This window comes from Hetaerina americana, unplaced genomic scaffold (assembly GCF_022747635.1).
Source record: "Hetaerina americana unplaced genomic scaffold, ioHetAmer1.1.p SCAF_30, whole genome shotgun sequence".
Lineage (NCBI taxonomy): Eukaryota > Metazoa > Arthropoda > Insecta > Odonata > Calopterygidae > Hetaerina > Hetaerina americana.
In genome coordinates, this window is record NW_027286875.1 from 2,176,654 (window position 1) to 2,200,824 (window position 24,171).

The window sequence follows — 24,171 nt, forward strand, 5'->3', positions numbered from 1 at the left end:
GGAAAGCTACTTAAGCGGATTGCCAAGAGATGTGCGCGGCGCACGGAATATGGGCTAGTCGTGCTCGGTGAGGCCGGCTGTGAGCTCATGTAATGTATGTACCTATTTTTCCGCACACTAGACGAACATGTGCAAGCACTTGTGTGTGAAAAACTTACGGATGCGAACAGACTAATAATAAGTCACCATTTTGACGCAAGAAACAGATTTGCCGGCATTGATTGCATACATTGAAGAGCACGCTGAAATAAATTTGAAAAAAACGTCACTTCCAAAATGCATTTAAGTTTTGTGCGTGATAACAATGAATTAATAATATTACATACGTAGATATATAATCAAAGTAGATAGTTTTCCCATTAAAACACACATAAATAAATGGTATGGTTAAAATTTCATCCAGCAAAGGTAACATCGTGATGCAACCTCTAAAGCCATGACATAAATTAGCAAATAAATTTTATGTTTATCATAAATTCTAATGAAGTACTCACGTTTCCTAAACATGTTAAAGAAACACTTCGATAACTCAACCATTACTTTGTATTTTATGCACACCAGATTACGATATTTAGTGTAGAACATATTTCCGGGAAATTGATCATATACATTATCTATGCATTAATTATGATAACATTAATTATTATGAAAAAAAATTACAAAATCGAACACTAGTGCATATGTAAATAGTGTCATAACGGAAAATACACTATAGACGTACATTTTTTAAAGGAAACAGCAAATTAAAGTGAAAATATTGAAATAATTTCAATAGAAGAATTAATTATACAATGAGAATATAAAAAACCATAAACACAGTAATGAACCCGAAGGTCAGTTTGGTAGGTGATAGTAGAGTTCACCCAGTACATAAGCCCTACGGCGTGTGAAATTCACACATCAGGGTCAGGGGGCCGGTTCCTTTCCATGTTCCGATTATGGCTTCCCAGGAAGATCCGGTACCAGAAAAATCACATAGGTGGAGCTGCAGGTGCCCAGAGACTTACCTGGGAATCGAACCCAGGACCCTTCGATCAGTAGTCCAACGCTCTACCCCTGAACTACCACGACCCACAATGAGAAAATATACACGTATAAATATGTCAGCTTAAGTCGGTAGCCCGCTCTCAAACTGAGCATGCATTTGAAATCAACTGGACCCTTGGGCAGTTTGAATAATAAATAATGGAGAGTTTTATATTATTATTTATGATGAGTCCTCCATATAAGATAACTGTCATTTTTTTGCGACTAAGTCACAAAGGAAGTGAATATTATGAATGCATAGTCCGGTTGAAATAATCACAATGGACTAAAAAAGGCGCATCTCTAAACCGCGTTATTAAAATATAGTACCATCATAATCAATGACAATACGGCAGTTAAAAAATACCCATTAAAAGAGTTATTACCATTTTCTATTGTTAGAAATGCTATCTAATTTGAGGGGATGATGTAATATAAAAATAATATTGATGGGATATTTCTTTCATGAAGCAGTTAAATATAATTTAAAATCAAATTCGTTAAATTAAAAAATAATAATATAATTTAAAGTGGCTGGACTACTTAAAGAACAGCAATACTTTGTTGCTAAAACCAATCTCAGTGAAACTTTATTATTTTCCTCATGAAATGCTTTTTTCAGATTATTTGCCCATTCCATACAATATTAAAGCAATATATGACGGCTTACGGAGAATGCAGTTTCGACAGTGAACCAAAATAACGTATGAAGACTAAACAAAATCACATTTTACGATCGTCGAAACTATTTCTTGATTACATTGCAAGGGGTGGCCGCATCGTGGCACGCGGGTGTGTACACGCGAGAGAGTGTGCGTGTGGTAGAGTGGCGAGCACTTCGGAACAACATCGGGAAGAAGCGAAGGAAGCTCCTGCTCCCAAGGAAACGAGGAAAAAATAAACAGACAAAAGACACCGGCAGGGCGTGGGTGGAGAGGAGGGCGGATGGAGGAGGAGGAAGGAGCGTCGGGGATGGGGGTTTGCTGGCGGAGAGCGATGAGACAAGCAGAGCGGCCGAAAAATATGTTAGCGATGAAAAGAAGAGGTGGAATTCGTCCCTTTCTTTGCCCTCCTCTCCACTTGCAAGACAAAAAAATAAGTTGCAACCCAATTACTCGAGGGCCCATACATCCCCGCTGCCGGCGGGGCGGGCGACAGCGCTGCGTTGAAACACTGCCTCTTATGAAATAAAATTATGAGGGGAACCCATGGGCAGGAAGGGAGACCCTCGGAGGAAAACAATGAGCCTTCAGGGAATTTCAGGGGAACACAGGGAAGGAGACAGGGCAATGGACAGAGGGACAAAGGATATGGGGCGAGCATTACTTTTGTGAAAATAACAAAATAACAGAGTGATATAGTGAGGGACACTGCTGGGTAGTGAAAAAAACGCAATAATATATATATATATATATAATGCAAGAATAATACTTGTGCATCATTTATTTGACAATGTAATTTCACATATAGCATCACATGACTCGTATAAAATAGTTCATAAACTTACAACTTCGGTCGCGTATCTGAGCAAGGATTAACAATAATATTTCGGTTACAAATTTAGGTTAAAAGAAAAAAAATTTCGAGTACATATATTTTTTTGGATTTGATTAATAGTATAATCAGATTCTAGCATGGGTGGTTTACGGCAGATTTCAAATTCTAGCCAGAACGAAAACAGTATTGAGTGATTTTTAAGCCGTGGGAATTAGTTTTTCCTTAACGAAGGAACGTTGACTGCAATCGGTTGCCGGCAGAGGCTAGCTTTTCCATACTCGCGCCGTTTAATGTTCATCATGGGAATTTCAAAGCGATCGTATTTCATCTTAATTGGAACAGGACTCGTGAGAGGGAGCTCTTCGTTCCCAAGTGGCCTTTTGAGGACGCGCGTGTGTGGAGCACGCTCGGGAAATGTGGAGTAGTTAACGAGAAGAGGCAGGGGAACGAGACAAGAAGGTATCCGAAGGTTATAGAGGGGGACCCCGAAGGGAAGAGGGGGAGAAGAAGGGACTCTCGAATTGCATTCTCGGGGGTTGGAGGGGACACTCCGAGTTATCTGTTCTCGAATTATGCGGGGCCCCTCCTTCCAAGCCCCGTCATTTCCCCCACGCCCCCTCCCATCAGGGGACCTTGCCCCCCTTCAGTCAATCTCGTATCCGAACGCGGAGCGGCCGGCCGCACCAGAAGCGATAGCCTCAAACACGAGATCTGTCGTGTGCGGTTCCCGAGCGGCTCTGCACGCGACACCGCGACCTCACCCACCGACGTCCGATGCATGTCCCCGCACCCGGGACCTCCCACTCTCGCTCCCCACCTCGGGCAAAGAGGAGGGGGATATTGATACCCGTTTTTATTAGCCTGGTTCAAAGGAGACTATAGGTTCCCTCTTCCTCCGACTCAAAAATACAGGAAGCAGGGGCTTTCTGCTCTACGAGAGGGAGTGCAGTAAATAATTTAAACATTCATTAAAAGAAAGTGATATTACCAGTAAATTACTCTGCACTTAACTGCAGCATCCTTATTTTTAGAGGGAAAGTAATGAGAAAAAAATCATAATGCCTTGATCATTATCATGAACATGCTGCATTTCCGTAATGACGACAATCTTCACGAATCAATACCATTTTATCCTATTTGTTCTTTACACAGACGGACTGTTACTATACCAATAGGAAAAAATTACGAAAGAAAGAAATTATATTAATTTCCCTCGCTTCGTAACTTTCTCTATTAAATTGCCTCTTATATCATATTCTATGTGAAAAATAAGGGATATGCGGGTTATAATTTCCTTAATAAAGGCGGAATATTTCTCTCTTCCCTTATGATCTCACACGATCTACTGGCGTTTGATAAAAGAAACGACCGGTTTTAACCATTGCAATCACTTTTTCATAGAACATATTTTTCTCAAGTGGATAGAAAAAATTCAGGTGCTGGGAAAAAAAGTAAAACTCTATCATTTACAGAAATATCATGAGTTTAGTCTTTATTGATCGTTTGGTGTATTTTTTGCGCGAGTCACGACCATTTAAAATAGCCTTAGAAACGATATACTAAACCATGTGCGACAAAAATCGCTCACATACAACTTTTTCACTCCTTCTACAAGCCTGATAAAGACATGTATAATTCTTTTTGAGGTGTGACAAAACATTAGGTAAAATTTCAAGGACTGAAAACAATTCCTATATTATAAGGGAAAAATGCTCAATAAATAAGTTTTGGAAAATATTAATCCTAAAATTTTATGTCGTAACATAACCATAAATTTTAATGTGGGAATTGGTTCAAATAGCAAAATTGAACCTCGAAAAGTTCCTACAATCATATTTATAGAGTTTTGACAAACTTTAACCATATATAATGGTTTTAGTGTAAATATTACATAAAAACATCATTTTACTCAGCTAATATTTTTTTAGTTATCATTCCCGAAAAACTCAAAACCCGAATCCACAAAGTTGCAGGCTCGTAAACACGTACAAACATCGTGGAGAAAATTGCTAAAACGCGTTTATGGGGTTTCAGAACGTGTATTTTTTTTCTGGAATTTCGAAGAAAATGTTTTCATGGACAAAATTGTTTCCCCAAACGTGGTACGAATTGAGAAAGTAAATTAATGTAAAATGGGAACGGTATAAAGTTTTAGGCCTGGAAAGTGAGTTCATACGAAAAATATAAGCAGCATGTATAAAATAATACAAAACATTTACTTCAGTAAAAACCATAAATGACCTAAATTTATGTGGATATAATAGAAATCGAGAAAGCAATTATCAGTTAAAACAAAGCGGTTCTTTCATATCGAAGACACGATTGAAAAACATTACAGGTCATTGACCCTTTGGCGGAGAAAAAGTAAGTAATTAAATCATTGACTCCATGTCCGCTCGTGTTGTTTGCTATCATTGAAAAAAAATTTTTCGTTTGATCGGGCGTCCTTAGTCCTAGTGTGTCCACATCAGAGAAGTTTATCAGCGATACCCCGATTTAGGCGCCTACCATCTCTAAATTTCTTGACTGTCTGAGAAATTATTTGAACGTTAAATTATGTACGCTGTATGGGAAACCTCAAAGGGATGCACACGTGATCTTAGAAAGTTTAGCAATCCCCACTTTAGAAAAAAAAACACGCGTGAACCTGAACGATAATGTCACGCGGTGACATACAACAATGAGAAAAAGGGATAATGGAAAAAGCAGATAATCATGGTCGCGCGCAAATGCCAACAAATGAGCACGAGTGGGGAAGGGGCGAGGGAAGGGTGGCTGAAGTGGCTGGGAGAGAGCGAGACAGGGACACGAGCCGGGAAGTGAGCGAAGGAACGAGGAACCTCACGTGAGATGATGATCTGAGTTCGGGTGAGGGGAGGAGGGATGTGGCAGAGGTATGTGGTAGCATGTGAAGTGGGGTAGGGAGAGAATTGGAATGGCGGAGAAGGAGGAAGGGCGGAATTGCGGCGAGGGAAACCAGAGGGGAAAGGGGGAAGGGGCTAGAAGGACGTTCCGTGTGTGTCCTGGGAGGGGGGCAGGGGGAAGCACCCTGTGCTTCGAGGGGCGGGGGGATCACGGGATGAGGGCGATGGCGTTAATGTAGGACAGGAACTATGGGTCTGTGGGTAAGGAAGGGAAGTGAGGGCGCTTAGCTTGAGGTTTTCGGGAGTGGGGAGGGGATTTTCCGAGGGGCGTGAGTGTGCCACGGAGGGGAGAGAGGAGGGATAATGGGCAGGGGAGGAGCAGGGGGTGGGAGGGAGTATTCGCCCGTCCGAGAGAGATGAGAGCGAGGGCATGGGATGGAGATAGCGAGGAGGAAGCGGGCGAAGGAAACTGATGGTGATTGCTGAGCGGGAGAGAGAAAGGGAGATGGAGATAAAGGAACCAGGGGAGAGAGAGAGAGACAAAGAGAAAGGGAGGGAGAGAAGAGAGTTTTGGGTGCAGGCGGAAGATGACGTGTCCTTACTGGAGATTATTTGGGAAAGATACATTTTCGGGTGTGTGCGCTCGCGCATGTGTGCGTTGCGTCCGTGCGTATGTGACTAGAAAACGCAATAAAGAAAAAAAAAGAATTACCTCTCTTGAGCCCCTTGACAAATGGGAAACACGAACGTCTATCCCTTTCTTTAGCCTCACTCCCCTTACCACACACACACTCTCTCTCACTCACTCACACACACGCACACGAACCCAAGTCCGTCCTCCGAGAGGGCTTCCACCCTCCGTCCAATCTGATCCTTGTGCTTCCATCAAATTGCTGTTTTACTCCAATGTCTCTCTCTCTTTCCCTCCTCATTCTCCTCCTGCTCCCCCCGTACGCCACTCCACCCACACCACACAAATTCCTCCTCCGTTTTCCTTCCCTAGACACGTTCTACCTTCAAGACGAAAACCCCCCACCCTCCCTCTCAGTCTTCTCCCGACGCTCCTTTACTCTTGGCACGCCACGCATCTTCAAATGGCCACGTCGGGTAGGCATTCGGCACCGTTTCTTTCCCGAATTACTGCCCTTCCGCCGTCGCGTAAGCCACCCTGCTCCGTCCTCGAGTCTTTTTCTCAGTCCTTCGCAGTCAGTCTTGTCTCGGTTACCGATCCATCCGCGGACAGCGAAATGTGCATGAGATCGTATCCCTTACCCGCTCACGGGGAGGGCGGTGGAAAACGAAATACCACGGGCGCTTGATTGTGATCGCCGACGACGGCGACTTCACCGAATTTTTTACCCTTCGATCCGCGCGGTTGCCAGCAGAAACAAGGACTCCCCACACAGGGTGAAGGGGCGGAGGGAGATGAAGTGGGGGATGGGGTAGGAACCCGTGAGCCCAGGGTTCATTCACCATATATTCTTTTTTTTAGGGCAAGTGGGAGGTTCGGAAGAGTTGCGTGACGGACGGATAGCTTCCGGATTCGGTCTTAAATTGTAAATTGAGGTTAATAATAATTCATCCATCCTCCATTATCGCCTTTTCAAACGCACGAGATTGACCTCTTCACGTGTTCGGGGAATTGCTGAAGGTGGGAAATCTCTTTTATGGATTGAATGCGAAAGAATCTCAATTAGAGATCCGCGCTCTCACCACCACTCTCCTCCTCCACAGCGTTTTAAAGGTCTTCGGGAGGCGAAGATGAGGCATGGACGGTAGAATTCATTGCCCCCGAGGATGGGGAAGACCCCCAAATGTTGTGTTTGCGGGTTTTGGAAAGGGTGCCGAATGTGATTGAAGACTTTCTAGAGTGACACCGGGAAAGGTTCACACTTTCTAAGGTCTGGCCGCTAATTTCCCTTGCACAAATGTTCACCTTTTATTTTACGTTGCTGATGCAAAGGCTAAGATAGGAGAAGGAACAGGTCGAGTGAAGGGGCGCCTCCTTTGGGGAGCATCTAAAAATAAAACGTAGCTGCTTGCTCCCTCTACTGCCTGGACTTAATATTGGCCCCTCGGATGCTACAGGACCGGAATTTCTACTTCGTGAGGAATTTCGGCCCCATAAATTCTATTAAAAAACGGATATTTTAAGATATTCTTAGAAAGTTCATAAACAAATTCCTCACGTTTTATCCGATGCGTTTTGGTTTTTCACGTATCCCATACCACTGAAACATTATATCTTATTTTCAACATTTAAAATTTAAAAATGTAATTTTTTTCAAATCTATTATCCTCTTCTCTTTTTGGGATCCTGGAGTAAATATGCTAACTGTAAGATTTACTGGCCCAATATTGTTCTTCCCTCCGTAAAGTCTTCCTTCGGGTAATACTTTCTCTCCTGGATAGAGATATTTTTTATCTACCTATAATCTCACGAACATAAGATTCCCATTAAATTGCAGATGTAGGCATTGCTGAAATCTTCCCACAATCATCGGACATCTAAAAATATCGGCTTTATCAGAAAAAGAAAAAACTAAAGCTACAAACAAATTTTTAAGTATATCATTTCGCAAATTACTACATCAAAATCGATATTTTACAATTATGAACGTGTAATACGTTGACCATTAAATTCTATAATCACATTTATTACTCGGATTATTTTTCTGATATTCTCATGGTATGATTCTAACGAGTCAAATTTGTATTCTTAAACAGTATCATTCCTGGAGAGTAAAAATGTCATTAATTTAATGTGCCTTCAAAACAGTTAATTCCAGTGGGCACATCTCAGGACGACAGTAGCACATACATTATTAATCTCAACGGGTAAGAAAAAGTGTTTTCTCTCGTTTGCTTCAATAAGGCATTCTGAAAAACAAGTAAGTTTTACAGCGAATATATTTTTCGTCCTATTTTCGTCATCTAAAGAGACATTATTTAGAAATTGGAGTTAAAACACAAATCTATAACTAGGATGACATGCCTCTTGAAATCATTTGAGTTTGGGCAAATTTAGTGCGGTCATTTCCCAATTAAAATTACTTGGCCTAGCATTTATTCTAGCTCCTATACTGAGGCTTTCCTTTAAATAATGGCGATGAACCACAAACTCGTCAAATACCCTACCCGACCCGGAAGAATTAATATTCAAATATATATCGAGGGACGAAATTCTTATTCGCATTTCAACAATCTTCCCAACCCTTTCCGATAGAGGATCAAAACTTTGAAGGGAAGGAAGAAACTTACAGTGGAACCCCATCACTTCAGAACCCGACCCAAATCTATCGCGTGATGGATTAAGAACTGTGCGAAACCATATATTCGGGCGACACACTCACTTCGAAATCCCTCGCGTGGATTGTCACCGTGGGAAACTCTCTCGATCCTCCACGGAATCCATTTTACGTGGTCGATCACGGGGCACGGAGGGAGGCGGAGAGAGGGAACGGGTGGTGGTGGGAGAAAGGGGGGACGAGAAAGAAGGGAAAGAAACGACGAGAGGTGTGCGTTGGGAGACGGAGAGAGAGAGAGGCTTTGTCTGACGCCGAATGTCACCTGGGGGTTATCCGGATTATTTCTGGGGGCGTGGGGAAGGGGTGGGTTGAATAAAGGTTTCCGTGTCCTTTTTAGCGCTCAGTGATGGGATGGGTGTGTTACCCGAGAGAGATTGAGAGGGCGAAGGGCCCTTTTGGGTTCGGGGTGGGCGGTGGGGGTTGGGATGTAGCGGGTCGTGTGAGAGCACAGGGGGGGGGGGATCGGGTGTGCAGGTAGGAGCGCCACACGTGGGAGGGAAGAGATGAGAGCCAGACGCCATGGATGGATGTGTGTTTGTCTCTCTCCTCTTGGAACAAAGGATTCTCGAGAGGAGGGCTCGTGAGCCCAGAAGGAGGAACAAAAGGGTTTTTATGGGTGGGAAGGTGCTGCGGGCCCATGGTGTGTGCACCACCCCCGGGGGCGGGAGTAAGCGGAGGGTGGAGAGCGAGGTGGGCGATGGTGAGAGAGAGAGAGAGAGTGAGTGTGGCGACATGGGCTGGGAACATCGCGAGCAGGTCGTGCGAGCGGAGGGTTGGGATTCGGGCGAGGAGACGGCGAAGCCATTCCGACCATCGGGTGCGGTGCGAGAGCCCCACCACCCTTTATCTCTGGGCGAGGCGACGTACGTGGGCACAATCTCTCCCTCTCTCCTCCCCAAATCCTTCCAATGTCCCCCTCCAATATCCATCCCACCCTCGTGAGCCCAGATCGCGAGGCGATTGCCTCAAGGCGTTTATCCTCACGGCCGCCCTGGAGGGCGCGAGGGTATCAGATCGGGCTCACGCGGCGAGAACAGGGGGAGGGGAGTGAGATAGGGAAGAAGAAAAATATTGAGGAACTAAAAATTACTACCGTGAGCGCTTTCCCTTTTCGGTCGAACCCCTTGGACTCTGCGGGTGTGGGGGGAGGGGGGGGAGTGGCGGGAGTGAATTAAGCGACGAGAGATTGAAGTATGCAGCATAGGAGAGCATCTCCCTCGAATTTGACGAGTCGACGTAGCCTCCGCTTTTGTTTGCTCTCCTCCTCCCACGGAAACCAACAAGGTCCTCCCTCGCTCTCTCTCTCTCCCGTTCCCCTCCCCAAAAACACACTTTATGGTTTTCATTTCCCTCGAACGGGGCGGGCTTACCTAATCGGGATCAACTTGGTCGTTTCCCGGTCTTTTAACGACGATGACGCAAGAAGGTGGAACGACGCCACCCTCGTTCGATTAACGGGTGCCGTATTATTTGTCTTCCCTTTCATCCCCCCCCCACTTTTCCACCTTCCTCCCACCCCCCGTTTCCTTTTTTATAGCGGGAGCCTCTTCTCAGGCGCAATACTCGAAGTGCTTTCTCTCTTCGACTCCGTTTATGCGGAACACGCGCCGGGCCCTTTCTAATCTTGGGACATAAATGACTTTCACCGAGGATCAATTTTATTGTATTTTATTTATTTTTTCTTCCAACCAGGCGTCGCATCAATCACGGATAAGCATGTGCGACATTCCGAGCTTTTTCTCATTTCCTTCGGAACGTGAGACGGGGGTATATTAATTCAATTTTTGGATGAACCCCGAGAGTTTTTGAGTCGAGTAGAATGAATTTCCATCGGGAAATTTCTCTCCGTCGCCCTAAGGAATTCTTCTCATTTTTTTAATTTCTCTTTCGGATCGACGTCTGGGAAAGAGAGTGTATTATGTGAATGGACGACGGTTTTCGAGGAAACCTGGTAATTTAAAATACACCGCCACGAAAATTGACACATTCCCACAACAAGTGCCGTGTTTTATGCGGAATTGAATGTTAAGGAACCCCCGCCCCCCAAATACTTACACGCTGGAGATGGAAGCTCATCTGGCAAAGCAGTGCTGAGGCCAATTTCGAGATTGCCTGGTTCCTCTGGGAGTTTCCGTACTGGAGCCGATGTCTCGTACTTTAGTCCACATTCATTCCACTCGAGCAGAAGTTTGCAGGCTAGGGCTGGATAGGATATCATCGGCTGCAGTGAAACTGAGAGCGTGCTCTTCAAAACGGATCAGTTTGTGTATGCTTTTCACGCATTCAATTAAGTAAATGTTAGCCTGCAGTGAAACTAATCGGAGGCGTTCCTCATTTGAATTGAATCGTCAACATCACTTATTTGATTAATTTGGGCGATATCTAAGATTCGGAAGAAGTGTGGATGAAGCACAATACCAGCTTTTCTGACGCGGTGTAAATGTACATATAAGAAATGGACTTCAACTGAACGGCATTCAACGAACGTTTCAAAAGAAAGAATTTTGCGTCAATTGACTTCACTCCAAAACCGTTTTTGGCGCTTAATCAATTGCAGTCTATCACGGTCCAATTTGTGCTCCTTTGACGAAATAGATGCAAGGGAATGATGGCGATCGGGGCCAAGATTTTCCTGTCCCATTTCCCTCCCTTCGCTCAATTGATTGTTCAGCCCATCGCATATTTTTATCGCGATATCATTCGGGGAGGCGTTTTGACCGAAGAGGAATGGACTGGGCCACGAGGGCACGAGGCAGTGGGCGGAACCAGTGCAATCAATAAGTGTGGGTGGCATATCCGCGTCGACCGCATGGTAACACCACCGAACTACGTCAAATCCGACCTAGGCAAACTGACGTAACGCCCGTCCTTCGATCCGCCGAGTTAAGATGTAGGAGGGCGGAAGGAGAGGTCGCTTCCACAAATCTACCCTCCGCCATCCCCCACACGAAAGGCAAAAAGAGTCCAGGGCCACGGGGGATGTGGTGAGCGGAGGGAGGAGTTGGAGCTCAAACCCCTCTCCTCCTCCCCCCCCCCGTACACCGAAAAGAGAGTGGAGGACGTGGAAAAGGAGTGGAGGCACGGAATGGGAGTGACAGTCGTTTTTGTCAAACCTCCAAATTGGAAACAATTACTTATGAGGGAGCACCTGTTTCGCGCGAGCGTTTTCCGCCGGGAGTGAATGATGAGAACGCGGCAAAACTTTTCGGCGTTCGCTCCGAGTCCCCCGTTTAATTTTTAGCGCTCCATTCTGCGTTCGATCTGTGGGGTCGGGGTGAGCGGAGTGAATGAGGGGGAGGATAAGAGAGAGAGAAATTTAAGTCCCACGCGGCCGCATAAATAAATGAAAACGGCTCTGCTCGATTGAGGAGGAGGAGGATTTAGGGGGTGGGGGGTAAGGTTAAGAGGGCTATGCGAGAATGAAAGAACGTTGGTGGGAGTGTTTTTCATTATTTTCTTTTATCACCAGGGTTTTCCACCGGGCTCGAAAAACGGAGGCACTTCGCGTCCCATTCCCGTTCTGACGGCTGAAATGTTTTGCCGTTTTATTTTGGCAAACGATTTTGCACAGCACCTCCCCAATATCAAAAAATTAGGCGCCGGGGTCACGGTGCTTTGCTGTGCTATTGCGCCTTGACACTTTTGGTGGTGAAAACCTTACTTTATTCTTCAATGCCCCAGAAAACTCTCGATCCCTAGGGGCTCTGAACGCTCCTCAAAATTTTCTAACCCTTTCCTGTGCCTTTGACGGTGACGCAGTGAGCTGGCAGTCATGTTAGTGGTTAATGGAAAAATGCAGCCATGAACGGGCAATTGTCATCCATGGAGTGATCATTTTAATGGTGAATTAAAAATAAATTACATAATCAACGCATTCTTGTTTAACTTAATAATGGCATTAATAAGAAAATGTAAATCAGTAAAAATCGATAGTGAAAAGAATTTTGCTATCTATTAAAGAAAGTTGATATGAATTTGGCTACTTGGCGAAAAAATGAAATCATTTACGAAAAGGAATTTTTGTGGTAGCAAAATAAATTACAGTAAGTTCCCCTGATCGGTGGAATAATGAATGTGATGTATTCTTGTAATAGGCATACATCACAGTCTAGCTGCTCTTTTTAATCTCAAGAGAAAAATCTTGCTTTCTTATACATTTTAAGGGAAGACTACGAATACAGGCAATTAAGTAATATAATATGCAATTAATTAATTACGCTCGTAGAAAATTCAACGCTCTCAACACAAATGGCGAGATTACAAGGGTAATTTTGGCTGAGGCTTGCGAAAATCCCAGTGGGGGTAATTATGCCCTCCATTCCACCCTCAATGAGTCAAACCGCGTGCGATATATTAAAAAATTCTTTCGATTTATCACGGAATAATCTCACTAAGCTAAGCCCGTGGGAGCTGACTCTTATGGTGGAGCCTCATCCATGAAGCATTTCCCGTCTCGTCCTGAAAAATCATCCGTAATTAAACATTTTTGAGTGCCCCTTACCCGCTTTCCTTGTGAGTGTAGTATATCATCTTCCCTAAGCTCGTTTCCACCCGTTTCCCTGTCACCCCCATCTCCCTCCCGTCCTGAAATGTGAGTAGTGTAGGGTAGACGGGGGGAGGGGAACCCTAAAGGTGTATCAAGTCCTATTAGGGGCAAAATGAGGACTTGCATGAGGGTACCCTTTCTGCGTTCTGTAGCCGGTCCGAGGGTGGCGGGCGGAGGCGGGAGGGGTAACAGGGCTCGGACGACGGGCGGAGTGAATAAAACCAGGATGAGGAGAGGAAGAGACGCTTTCGGGATGGGAATCACGGTGCTAGCTCAAGGGCTCAAGAGGCGCCTCGGGCCGGGAGGAAAGGGAAAGTGTTTGGAGGAGGAGACAGCGGCTGTGGTTCCCCGGCGAAAGGAGAGCCATCGCCGGGACTCACCCTTCCGCCTGTCCCCCTCCGCCTCATCACTGCCTGTTATCTTAACAGGGAGCCCCCACCCCCCACGTCTCCTCTCCTTCGTTTACCGTCGTCTGGAGAAAGCGGTGAGATGAAGGAGGCAGGCGGGAGGAGATGTCTTAGGAGTTGCGGGGTGTGGGGGGTGGAGAGGGGGGGGTTCAGTACGCGGTTGCCAGAGGTGACAGTCAACACATCACGACGAAGAAGAGGGGTTTTGGGATGAAGAGGCGTGAGTGTGGGATGGGTTGTTATTTTGTGAGCGACGATGCGGAGCAGCGGGACAGTTGCGTTGTTTACCTCCTCGTAAGGGGTGCTTTGCCCGCGCGTGTCAAGTGATCCCACCTCTTTCCGGGCTCTCGACCCTACTTGCTCCTTTCCCCGACCTCATTCCCGTGAGGAATGTGAACTCTCGCATGATTTACTAATATTTTGATCACCTCAAGGTGTGCTGGTTCGTGGTATGCATTCGGATATTTTTGTCATCAACTTTACTAGTCATGTTTACTTTGAAATCGTGGTGGTAGTGTGTATCGCCGAAATGTTTTGCAATCGAAACGATTTCACGACTTCTCCTTCGATCTAAAGGCGTTCAAAATGAATACTTTGGTATATCGGATTCGTTGAAAAGATATTTCAGTCCCAAAATGTGCACTGATTCATCTTGCTTTTTTGTTTTTTTTAAAACTTCGAGTTCAGTAATCCCATCTACAATTAATATGTACCGTTTGGGCTGCCAAAGGCATTCGAGGCATCCGTTACCGTCGGAATCGATTCCTATAAATCTTCACTTCCGTCGTAAATCAAATTTTGCGGTGTCTAAAAGGAGTCAAATGACTGATTGGAACGTTAAAAGAGAAAAAATAATCTCATTTACCAAATGTTGGAAGATTCATAATATTCTTGCTGGCGTAAATGAAAGTTCAAATGCATATACGAATGCTCGTTCGAGTACGATGTGTGTGCGTGTGTGCGTACATTCACGCACTTAGGCGGCGATAATGTAGGTTAATTAATATTCTCTTTTTTTATCTAATATCATTGTGGTTAAATGCGATCAAAATAATGCACGAAAAATAGAAATAAGTTTCTTTGAAAATAAAATATTGATAGAACTTCATAATTTTTCATCCTTTATTGAGTATTTCGCGAACGTTATAAAAGGATAAATATACCAAACTTTCATGCACGAAGCAGGAAATACCCTGTCAACGTAAGGCGCCAATATTAACGAACTCAACTCCGGGAACGTAATCCTTTAAGGTATTTTGCTAATGAATATACGAGAGAAATTAACTCGTAATTAAATGAAGAAGTTACGAGGCCGCGCTCTAAGTGCCCCTAAAAGCGTTCTACATTAGAGGCAAACGCAATTAAGTCATCTTGCCCGAAAACATGGTTATGCTTCAAACACCTACAAAACTATTGACATAGCATGCTACCGTAGCCGATGAATTTTATCTTCAATCAGACTTAAAATTTCCATTAAGGATATTAATAGTCTAATTAAAATTTGGCTTAAAACAACAACCACAATTTTCGTCATTAAACAGTTTCAATTAAAAGTGAAACGACGCTTTATTATTAACCAATACTAGTGTAATGATCACTTGACATGGCATTATCCATAAAACCGCTTTCTCGAACGATTGCAGCATTCTGGAGGTTATGACTTGGTTGTGGATTCCATTATAGGGGGAATGTGAGCTTCTTTCCTGGTGACATTTTCCGTTGTGCAAGAGTTTAGGATTAAGGCTTTCGCTGCTCAGCAATTTGCGAACGGTTTTTGAGTAACGACTATAAATCGAAACCATCTTCTCTCGCTCTCTTGCCCAAACCTGAGGGTGTAGACACTTTAAACGCAATAGTTTCGAACTTCATAATGCTCTTAAAAAATTCGTGTCACTTCGTCGTTGACTCTTTTCTGATTTTTACCCGGTTTTTCATCGAGTGCTTATTCTTAACGCCCATTGTTTTTTTGATTGAGTTGATGCTCCATTGCGAAACCGAGTTAAGCAACGTATCAATTTGCATTTGTGAAATACTTAAACGCTCTTCTCATCCCGTCCAGCATATGACTTTTTGGACCACCCCTTCCAGATAACCTCGTGACATTACGAATCGGGGACATTTTACGTTTAAAGCGAAAGCAATTTTCAGTGATTCCCAAGGCATTAGCTAAACATCATTTGAGTATGACATTTCCTCCAACTAAGCGTTTTACATTAATCTTAAACGTTTTCTTTTACGTTCTGACGTTCGCCCAAATATGTACAAAACTTGAGTGAAAAACTTAAAACATAGATTTCATGATGGGATGCTTTGACGTGTGGCGATTTCTTTTATCCTTATTTCCTTTGTTGAGTGCTATTAGTCAAATATAATTTTACAAATAATGTTTCCAGACAGGTTTGGAATCTGAATCACCTATCAAACTGCTGCAAATTGTGGTTAGGAATAACAAGCCTTATTTTGGTGCAGTGGTTAACAGAAATATGTATGATAGAAATTCAAAAATAACTTTTTGTAAATGAATATATCGACATATATATATATATATATATATATATATATATATATATATATATATATATATGGAGCGTTCGAATATCTAATAATCCATATTAGTATAGGTTGGTATAAATTTCTTGATAGAAACGCAAATAGATATGTTGGGGAAAGTACATAATCCATAGTTCTCAAAAACACGTAATTATGGAACGAAACTGACGGTTTATCATATATATTTGATAGTTTAAAGAAATGTTTGCATTGCTATAGAAAAAGGCCCTTTGTATTGTAAAGTATATTGTTGCCTATAATATTCCAAACAGAAGCCTGCACGAATCATTTCAATTCATATGTATACGCACATGCACAGCAAAGAATTGGCCATAAAATATTTTCCATAAAACCTAATAATAAATTTTATATATGAATTGTTTAAATTGACTTAAGAATCTAAAAATACTTTCTACTTTTATCGTTACAGATACGTTCCAGTGAACATACTGCTGACAGCCGTTTTTGAAAATAAAAGATATTTAAGAGGATTGATCATGTCCTATACGAAGATTTTGGGTAAATAATGCCATTCTATATTCTTACATAATTTAATTGATATTTGAAAATTTTAATATACGATATTGCAATGTGGTAAAAGCAAAATTCCCTTTGATGAGTAATGCCACGAATTGATATTTTTATGCCTATGAGAACATGCTTTAACAATCCTATGAAAATAATCCCAGTAAAGATATATATAACTAACGCGGCTTTTTGGTTAATTATGAGTTAAATTTCATCATCTCATGCAATGCAACTATTGAAGGGTAGTCACCGTTTAAATAAAATATATTTCAAATAATTAATCTTAGTTAATAAATTGATTCGGTCAAAGAGATCGTGGAAATGACCTATGCGTTGGAGATAATCCTTTAAAACGTTAATTATTTACTTTCAGTGACCCTGGCGGTCCTCTTCTTGGGGCAAGTCTCAGCTCAGCGACGACCCCCTAATTACAGTCTCGATGATATGCCAGAAACTAGTTTCGACTGCAGCGATAAAATCGTCGGTGGTTACTACGCCGACCCGGAAGCTGATTGCCAGATGTTCCACGTCTGTGTTCGAATGCCAGGAAATGACGTAAGTATCTAATATATCCTCTTTTTCGTTTATACTGTTTAAATTGCTCTCGGTTTCATCTATATGAAGTCCATGTATTTATGTTTGTAATTTTACTGCTTTTCAATGGCAATGATTTTTTAAGGATTCCAATTTGGAATATTTTACCCGTTTACTATTTTTTTAATTACATCTTTTTAGAAGAAACGAAGCTAAATTCAGATTTAACATTTTTACCAACTGTCAAGGGAAAAATTTCATTTATGTGTTTTCATTCCTATCACCAAGTTTGTAATCATTTTGCATGGGTTCAATGTTACGTCAAATATTTTTTTTCTTTCATCAGGTTCAAGACTATCGTTTCCTGTGCCCCAATGACACAATGTTCGACCAGGAGAATAGAATCTGCGCAAATTGGTTCGATATCGACTGTGAAGCAGCAGCCGTCTATTACGGAAACTCCTTCGATCTCTACAGAATCGGAAGCTCGGGCAATGTCGATCAGAGACTCACTGAGGTAAGAAATAAATGTGAAGTACGAAATATTAATTGTGCTTCAAACAACCTCACGAACCCACAATTTCTTAGCGGAAATCGAAGGCAAGAGTAAATGAACTAATTGAATAAGAAGAAATAACAATTTTCCCTTGATTTATCATCTTCTAGAGTGATTTTATATATATATATATATATATATATATATATATATATATATATGTATAATATACACACATGTTTATGTAGTTTTTTGAAGGGAAGTTTCACGGACGGGAAAAATAATTTAAACGGACAAGAAGATGGCGCTAGCGAACAAAAACACAGAGAAACGCATGCAAATGAAACTCATACGTATTCCGAATTGTCTGGTGGCCAAACCACCTTCATCCGGGAATTCAGTTCCTTCTTTCTCCAGAGGAAGGCGATTTGGCCTCCGAAAATCTGGAATACGTGTGTTTCATTTGCATGTATTTCTCCGTGTTTTTGTTCGCTAGCGCTAACTGTATACGTAACTGTAGCGCTAACTGTACTTATTTAATATATTCCCAAACATTTAAAAGAAAGCACAGTTGTGCAATTAACACTAAGGATTCCTTTCAAACAGATTTGGTTTTATGTTATTGCCAAACGCTTTTGCCCGTCTTTCCAATAATTAAGATAGATCACTTCTATCCAAAAGTGCGGTTAGACATATTTTTATTCATAAATCCCATCGCCTGTGAAGAGAGTTCGGCAGAACGATAATGATTAAACGGCATGCTTCCGTACATTTACTTCCAGATCGTGGCTTCACCCTCTCCGATCATAGCTCTTGGTCCTTCCACGACCCGCGCTCCGCTGGCGAACAAGCCTCGCACCGCCGGCAGCGGATATTACGCCAACAGAAGGGCCGGCCCGAGGAATAATTTCGAGACGAATAACGCTGCCGAAGAGGAGGCCCTCATCCGCAGCGCCACGGGAGACCGCCGCCTACAGAACGCAAATAGCCCGGCTGATCTCGAGGCCGAGCAGGAGAGCTACGATGACACCCCTAAGAGACGAAATAATCCCAAGAAGGCGCTGCGCAAGTTCTCCCGCACCCGAGGAGGCAAGGACGAAGCCTACAGCGGATCCTCAACCAAGGACGAGAACGCCTACAGTAGCAGCAGCAGGGTTTACTTCAGCTCCACGACTCCAGTCCCCACTCCAGAGGCGACCACCGCGGCGAGCTACAGGAATAATTACAACAACTACCGCGGATCCAGTAACTACGACGGCTTCCAGAGAAACGGGGGTAACAACAGGAACAGTTTCGTTTCCACCACATCCGCAGCCCCGGAAACCACGGCCAACACGAGAAAATTCAGCAACGATTACAGGGGTTCAAGCCAACCACAGCAGCCAGTGAACTATAATTTCCAGCAACAGAGGGATTACAAGGTCCCGTCCACCATCTCCGCCGCAACCACCTTCGGGAGCAGTCCCTCGACGACCCCCAGCCCTTCCCAACCGTCCTTCTCCGGAAACTTCCAGAACTACCAGAAACCCCCAAGTAGACCGAGCGTGGCCTCCACCGCAGCACCCCAGAACACAAATTCCTTTGGGAGCAACGATAGGAGCCCACTCCCTACGACATTCTCCCCCAATTCAGGCCAAAACAATTACAACAACTACAATTTCAACAGGAATGGAAATAAGAACTACGATAGCGCTAACCCAGCACCAACCACTTACTCCCCTCCCACATCCAAGGCAAACAACTACAACTCGTTCGCCAGCAACAACTACAACAACAATGGAAACTTAGCCCCCACAACTTATTCGCCGGCCACTTCCAAATCCACAAATTACAACCCTTACACGGCAAACTTCAATAACAACTACAACGCCCAGACTTCAACTACATTGGCGCCCCAGACCGGCTCAGACTTCACCTCTTTCAGAACAAGCAACTTTCAGCGAAACAATTACAATGCTTTCCCCTCAACCACCGCTGCGCCCAATTCTTTCCCTTCGACAGCTTTTGCGCCTACAAGCAGGAGGCAACCTTTCAACAACAGGAGGACGTTTCAATCTCCTCAACCTTACCAGGCATCAGCTGACGATGAAAAAGAATCCTTGAACACCGCTCAGAGCGCCAACTTTGGATCCAGCGATGAATACCAGAGCAGCAACGCTTTCCGTCGTTTCAACAACAAGGCTCAAGTAAACCAAACCAAGACTTACTTCAGCTCTACGCAGGCGCCTGCATCTTACCAAACAATCGACAGGGGAAGCAATAGGGCACAAGGAGTTAATACCGAGACTACGGTGGCTTTCACAACGAGATCCCCATACAGATTTCCTCAAAACGATAGGACGAATTCTGGATTCTCAGCAAGCACAGCAGCCGCTCCCACGACTCGAGGAAATAATAATTACCAATCCGGAAACACCTACTCCAATCCAATTCCCAGCAACTCCGGAACACAAGCAGGAAGTAGCACCAGGGCTAACAATGGCTTCGTGAATCGTGCTCCAGTAACCACCGCTCGTCCACAGGGCGCGGCTAACAATCAACCACAGATTCCACAAGGGCAGAACGAGCAACAGAAGGGAGGAGAGGCATATGACTACGCATACTATGATGACGGAGAAAATTTCGACTACGACGGCTTTGCGGCAGAAGCTGAAAATCACTTTGGAAAAACCGACAAAGCATCCAAGGTCACCCCGTCAGTCCCAAGGAACTGAACCCCCAAAAATATACAAAGACTGGAATGACTTTTTACTCATGTTCATCTGATGTGCAAGTAAAGGATCAGCTGTCAAAGTTCCTTTTCTCGCGCACGAGAATGTGTTTAGTGCAAAATGCATCTTTCCCCATCTCATACTCCTTTCATGCTTATATGTACCACTAATCAAAATTCCATTCAATCGAGTGACATTATGTGAGTTGAGCGAGTATTTCAGGCAATCCCCCTCAGGTTCAAATATCGATTCCACATTGGATTGGCTAGTTAGACCATGCTTCACGTTCAGATATGCCCCTTTACCAAATGTGCCAAATGCAATGCTGTTTGGAACATCTGATTCGCTGAAGATGATGAGATAATCCATAAGAAAAATGAGCGGACTTTTCTCTTGTCGTATCACCTTCCGGTATCAAGATATTATCACATTGAGCTCTCATTTCATTGTGATCAAGAGAGAATCCATTTTGTTCGATGGTCAAATGTTCAGTGACAACGTTTAATATAGTTCAGAGATATTCGATTTTAATGAAAGTAATAAAAAAAGAACTGATTTGTAAATAAAATTGCTCAAAATTAAAGCTATAATGGCTTTTAGTACACTGAAGAACGAAGTACTAAAATGAAATGTATCAGTTTGTGATTGCACTTATTTATGAAAAAGTTTCAAATAATTGTCGAGTTTCAGTAAAATATTATTTCATGATTTCTTTTACAATTTCCCAGGCAACTTTGTTGGCCTTTATTAGTTGTCTTATGGAACACATTGTAATTGTCAGAATACCAATATATGTGTGCTTAAACAACAAATAGTCTACAAGATGTACATATGCTGGTGTAACATTTGTTTTTTTTACATTTTTTAATAAATATTTGTCACCAACCATTATTTATGTGCCTATCATTATTTAAATTTGGATTAAATTTTTTCTTTAGTTTAAAATGTATAAGTATTAGAATTAAGTTAAAAATGACTGAATGAAATTGCATTTATTGAAAAACTTTCTAAGTATTATTTTCTAATGATAGTAAATAGCTTGAATGCGTGGCACTTAAAAAAATGATTCTTTATTCAAAATTATCTCATATGTATAAAGTATAACTAAAAATCTACCTGGGATTTTGTTCTCTTCAGCACTGTAATTAATTTTTAAGTTCGCATTTTTGTTGCTTGTATAACAATACCTTTATCTGCACTTACATGAGGTGTCCTGTGTGTATTAAAACAAAATGAATATTGATTACCAAAAACATTTTACCTTTTTACGACTTAGATACACATTTTTAAAATAGAAATTTACATTCGTTTTCTTAAATTCAAGTGCCTTAAAATAGAGATTCATTAATCTTTTGACCAGAGTTCACAAAACACATATCGTAGATACCAAATCAATTGAATAAAACCTACCGCGACGAATTTAATTTCAACAATAAACCCTATTAAGATTAGAACCTAGTTTACCTCTGTCTTGTTGACCGCTGAGTGATACAAACACTAAATGAATTGAGTTAATGGTTACACAAATATGTACCCGCGATTTTCGCCGATTCGGAAGGGTCCCATAATAATCTATAAGATTAATTTCCAAGTTGACATATTTTCGTTACGAAGACCACATTTAGTTTCCCTGTGATATCGTATGCATTCCTGGGGCCCAAATAAATGATCACATCGGTGAGCCTTGTGCCCTTTATAGTTACGTTAATTCAGCGGTGAATTCAAATTAAGAATATTATTCATAACCACTTCACTTACCTAAGTCCCCCAAAGTGATCAGAGGAATATTATCCAAAAGCCCAGATGATGGCCCCAAATAGATATGTTCTGGTTAAGCCACACTGGTTAAGTTCGTAATGCAATTTCATGGTGACGGAAAACAGAAAAGTTTCGCAATTATATCAGTGTAGGATCTAAGAAGTAAAAATCCAAAAAATGAAAAGTTATTGAAATATTTCATCACAAAAATTGTGTCATGTTGAATGCTGCTACTCTTTCCGCTTAGGTCTTTCCCATCCCTCCTCAAACCTTAGTTGCCCATTGATTCTAGAAACCTAACTAGGGAACCACAATCCTATGCAGTTTAGGACCTACGCTGCATACCTTTAGGTACTCTGTAGGTATATTGGCGTTTTATAGACGTAGACAGAGTAATTGAGGTGGAAATACTTTATTGTGTGTTTGGCTGATGGGACGAATGGTGAAATCAAACCTTTTGATTAAATTTGATCCTAATTCATCGTTTTTCACCTTAAAATTGAATTGATGTTTAGCACAGACCATTGCAAAAATAAGCACTTCCCTCTATATGGCGTATTTGAGGGTAAATCTAACAAAAAATCAAAGGATCCATTTCATTGTTTCCAGTGTTACCATTTAGAGATAAGATACTTTCAAATATCTCTCTTAAAAAACTAACTACTACCTTGATCAAAAAGTTCCCGGAATAACCACCGTGTGCCGCTCCCATCGTTCCGATTTGAGTTCTGTTTTTTTTGTTAAATTGGTACATCTGTTGTTGATATCCCTTTAAATCTTAGTGTCATAACTTGACATTTGCAAAAGTTACGTAGCCAAGAGTACATCTATCTCTGTGTGTTGGCGATTTTTTACAATTGCAGAAATGGATTTAAATTTGCAACAACGAACTTGTATTAAATTTTGCGTAAAAAACGGATTTAGTGGCGCACGGACGTTGGAAATGTTGGAAAAGTGTTTCGGCAACGATTCTCTAAAAAAAACGGTCGTTTACCAGTGGCACGAGCGGTTCAGAAGTGGTCGTGAGTCAATCGAAGATGATGAACGCAGTGGCAGACCATCGACATCGAAAGTCGGTGAAAAAATTGATAAAGTAAAAGAAATGTTGGTCAATAACCGCAAATTAACCATCAGAGAAATAGCGGAGGACTTGAACATTGCCTATGGATCCGCCCAAGACATTGTGGTTAATGATTTGGGTTTCCGTCGTGTAGCAGCAAAGTTGGTGCCAAAAGACCTCAATTTCATGCAAAAAAGAGACCGTGTTGACGTCGCAAAAGACATGATTTGCGAGGCTGAATCCGATCCCACATTCATCAAAAGGATCATTACTGGAGACGAGACGTGGGTTTATGAGTACGACACGCAATCCAGACATCAGGCAAGTGAATGGCGTTCACCAAATGAGCCGAGACCAAAAAAACCACGTCGTTTTCAGTCAAAAAAGAAGGCAATGCTGACGGTTTTCATGGATTACAACGGTGTAGTGCATCATGAATTTTTGCCAGAAGGCCGGACAGTAAACAAAGAGTATTATTTGGGCGTTATGAGACGTTTGCGTGAAGCAATTCGCCGAAAGAGACCAGAAATGTGGGCAGAAAACTCGTGGATTTTGCACCATGATAACGCACCGTCGCACAGTGCTATCATTATTCGTAATTTTTTGACGAAAAATGCAACAAATACCATCCAACAGCCACCGAATTCACCTGATTTGGCTCCCTGTGACTTCTTTCTGTTCAATCGAGTTAAAAAACCATTACGGGGAACGCGTTTTAGCAGCCGAGAGGAAGTAATGGAAAAATCGCAGGAAGCACTGATGGACATACCGAAAACCGAATATAAAAAATGTTTCGAGGATTGGATCAAGCGCTGGCATAAGTGTGTTGCAGTCGATGGGGATTACTTTGAAGGGGACAATATAGATTTAGATGAATAAACTTGTA

The 24,171-nt window shown here is 42.5% G+C and overlaps 1 protein-coding gene across 1 annotated transcript in view; it reads left to right on the forward strand.

Annotated features, from left to right (window-relative positions):
* The window catches only part of LOC139691200 (GATA zinc finger domain-containing protein 14-like), a 107,719-nt gene extending 86,367 nt beyond the window's left edge, over positions 1 to 21,352 (forward strand). Inside the window, exons 2-5 of the mRNA XM_071588929.1 lie at positions 16,629 to 16,717; positions 17,100 to 17,281; positions 17,607 to 17,777; positions 18,539 to 21,352. Coding sequence (XP_071445030.1) covers positions 16,696 to 16,717; positions 17,100 to 17,281; positions 17,607 to 17,777; positions 18,539 to 20,470 — 2,307 coding nt within the window. The 5' untranslated portion in view covers positions 16,629 to 16,695 and the 3' untranslated portion in view covers positions 20,471 to 21,352. The remainder of the gene's footprint in view (positions 1 to 16,628; positions 16,718 to 17,099; positions 17,282 to 17,606; positions 17,778 to 18,538) is intronic.
* The last annotated feature ends 2,819 nt before the right edge of the window (positions 21,353 to 24,171 follow it).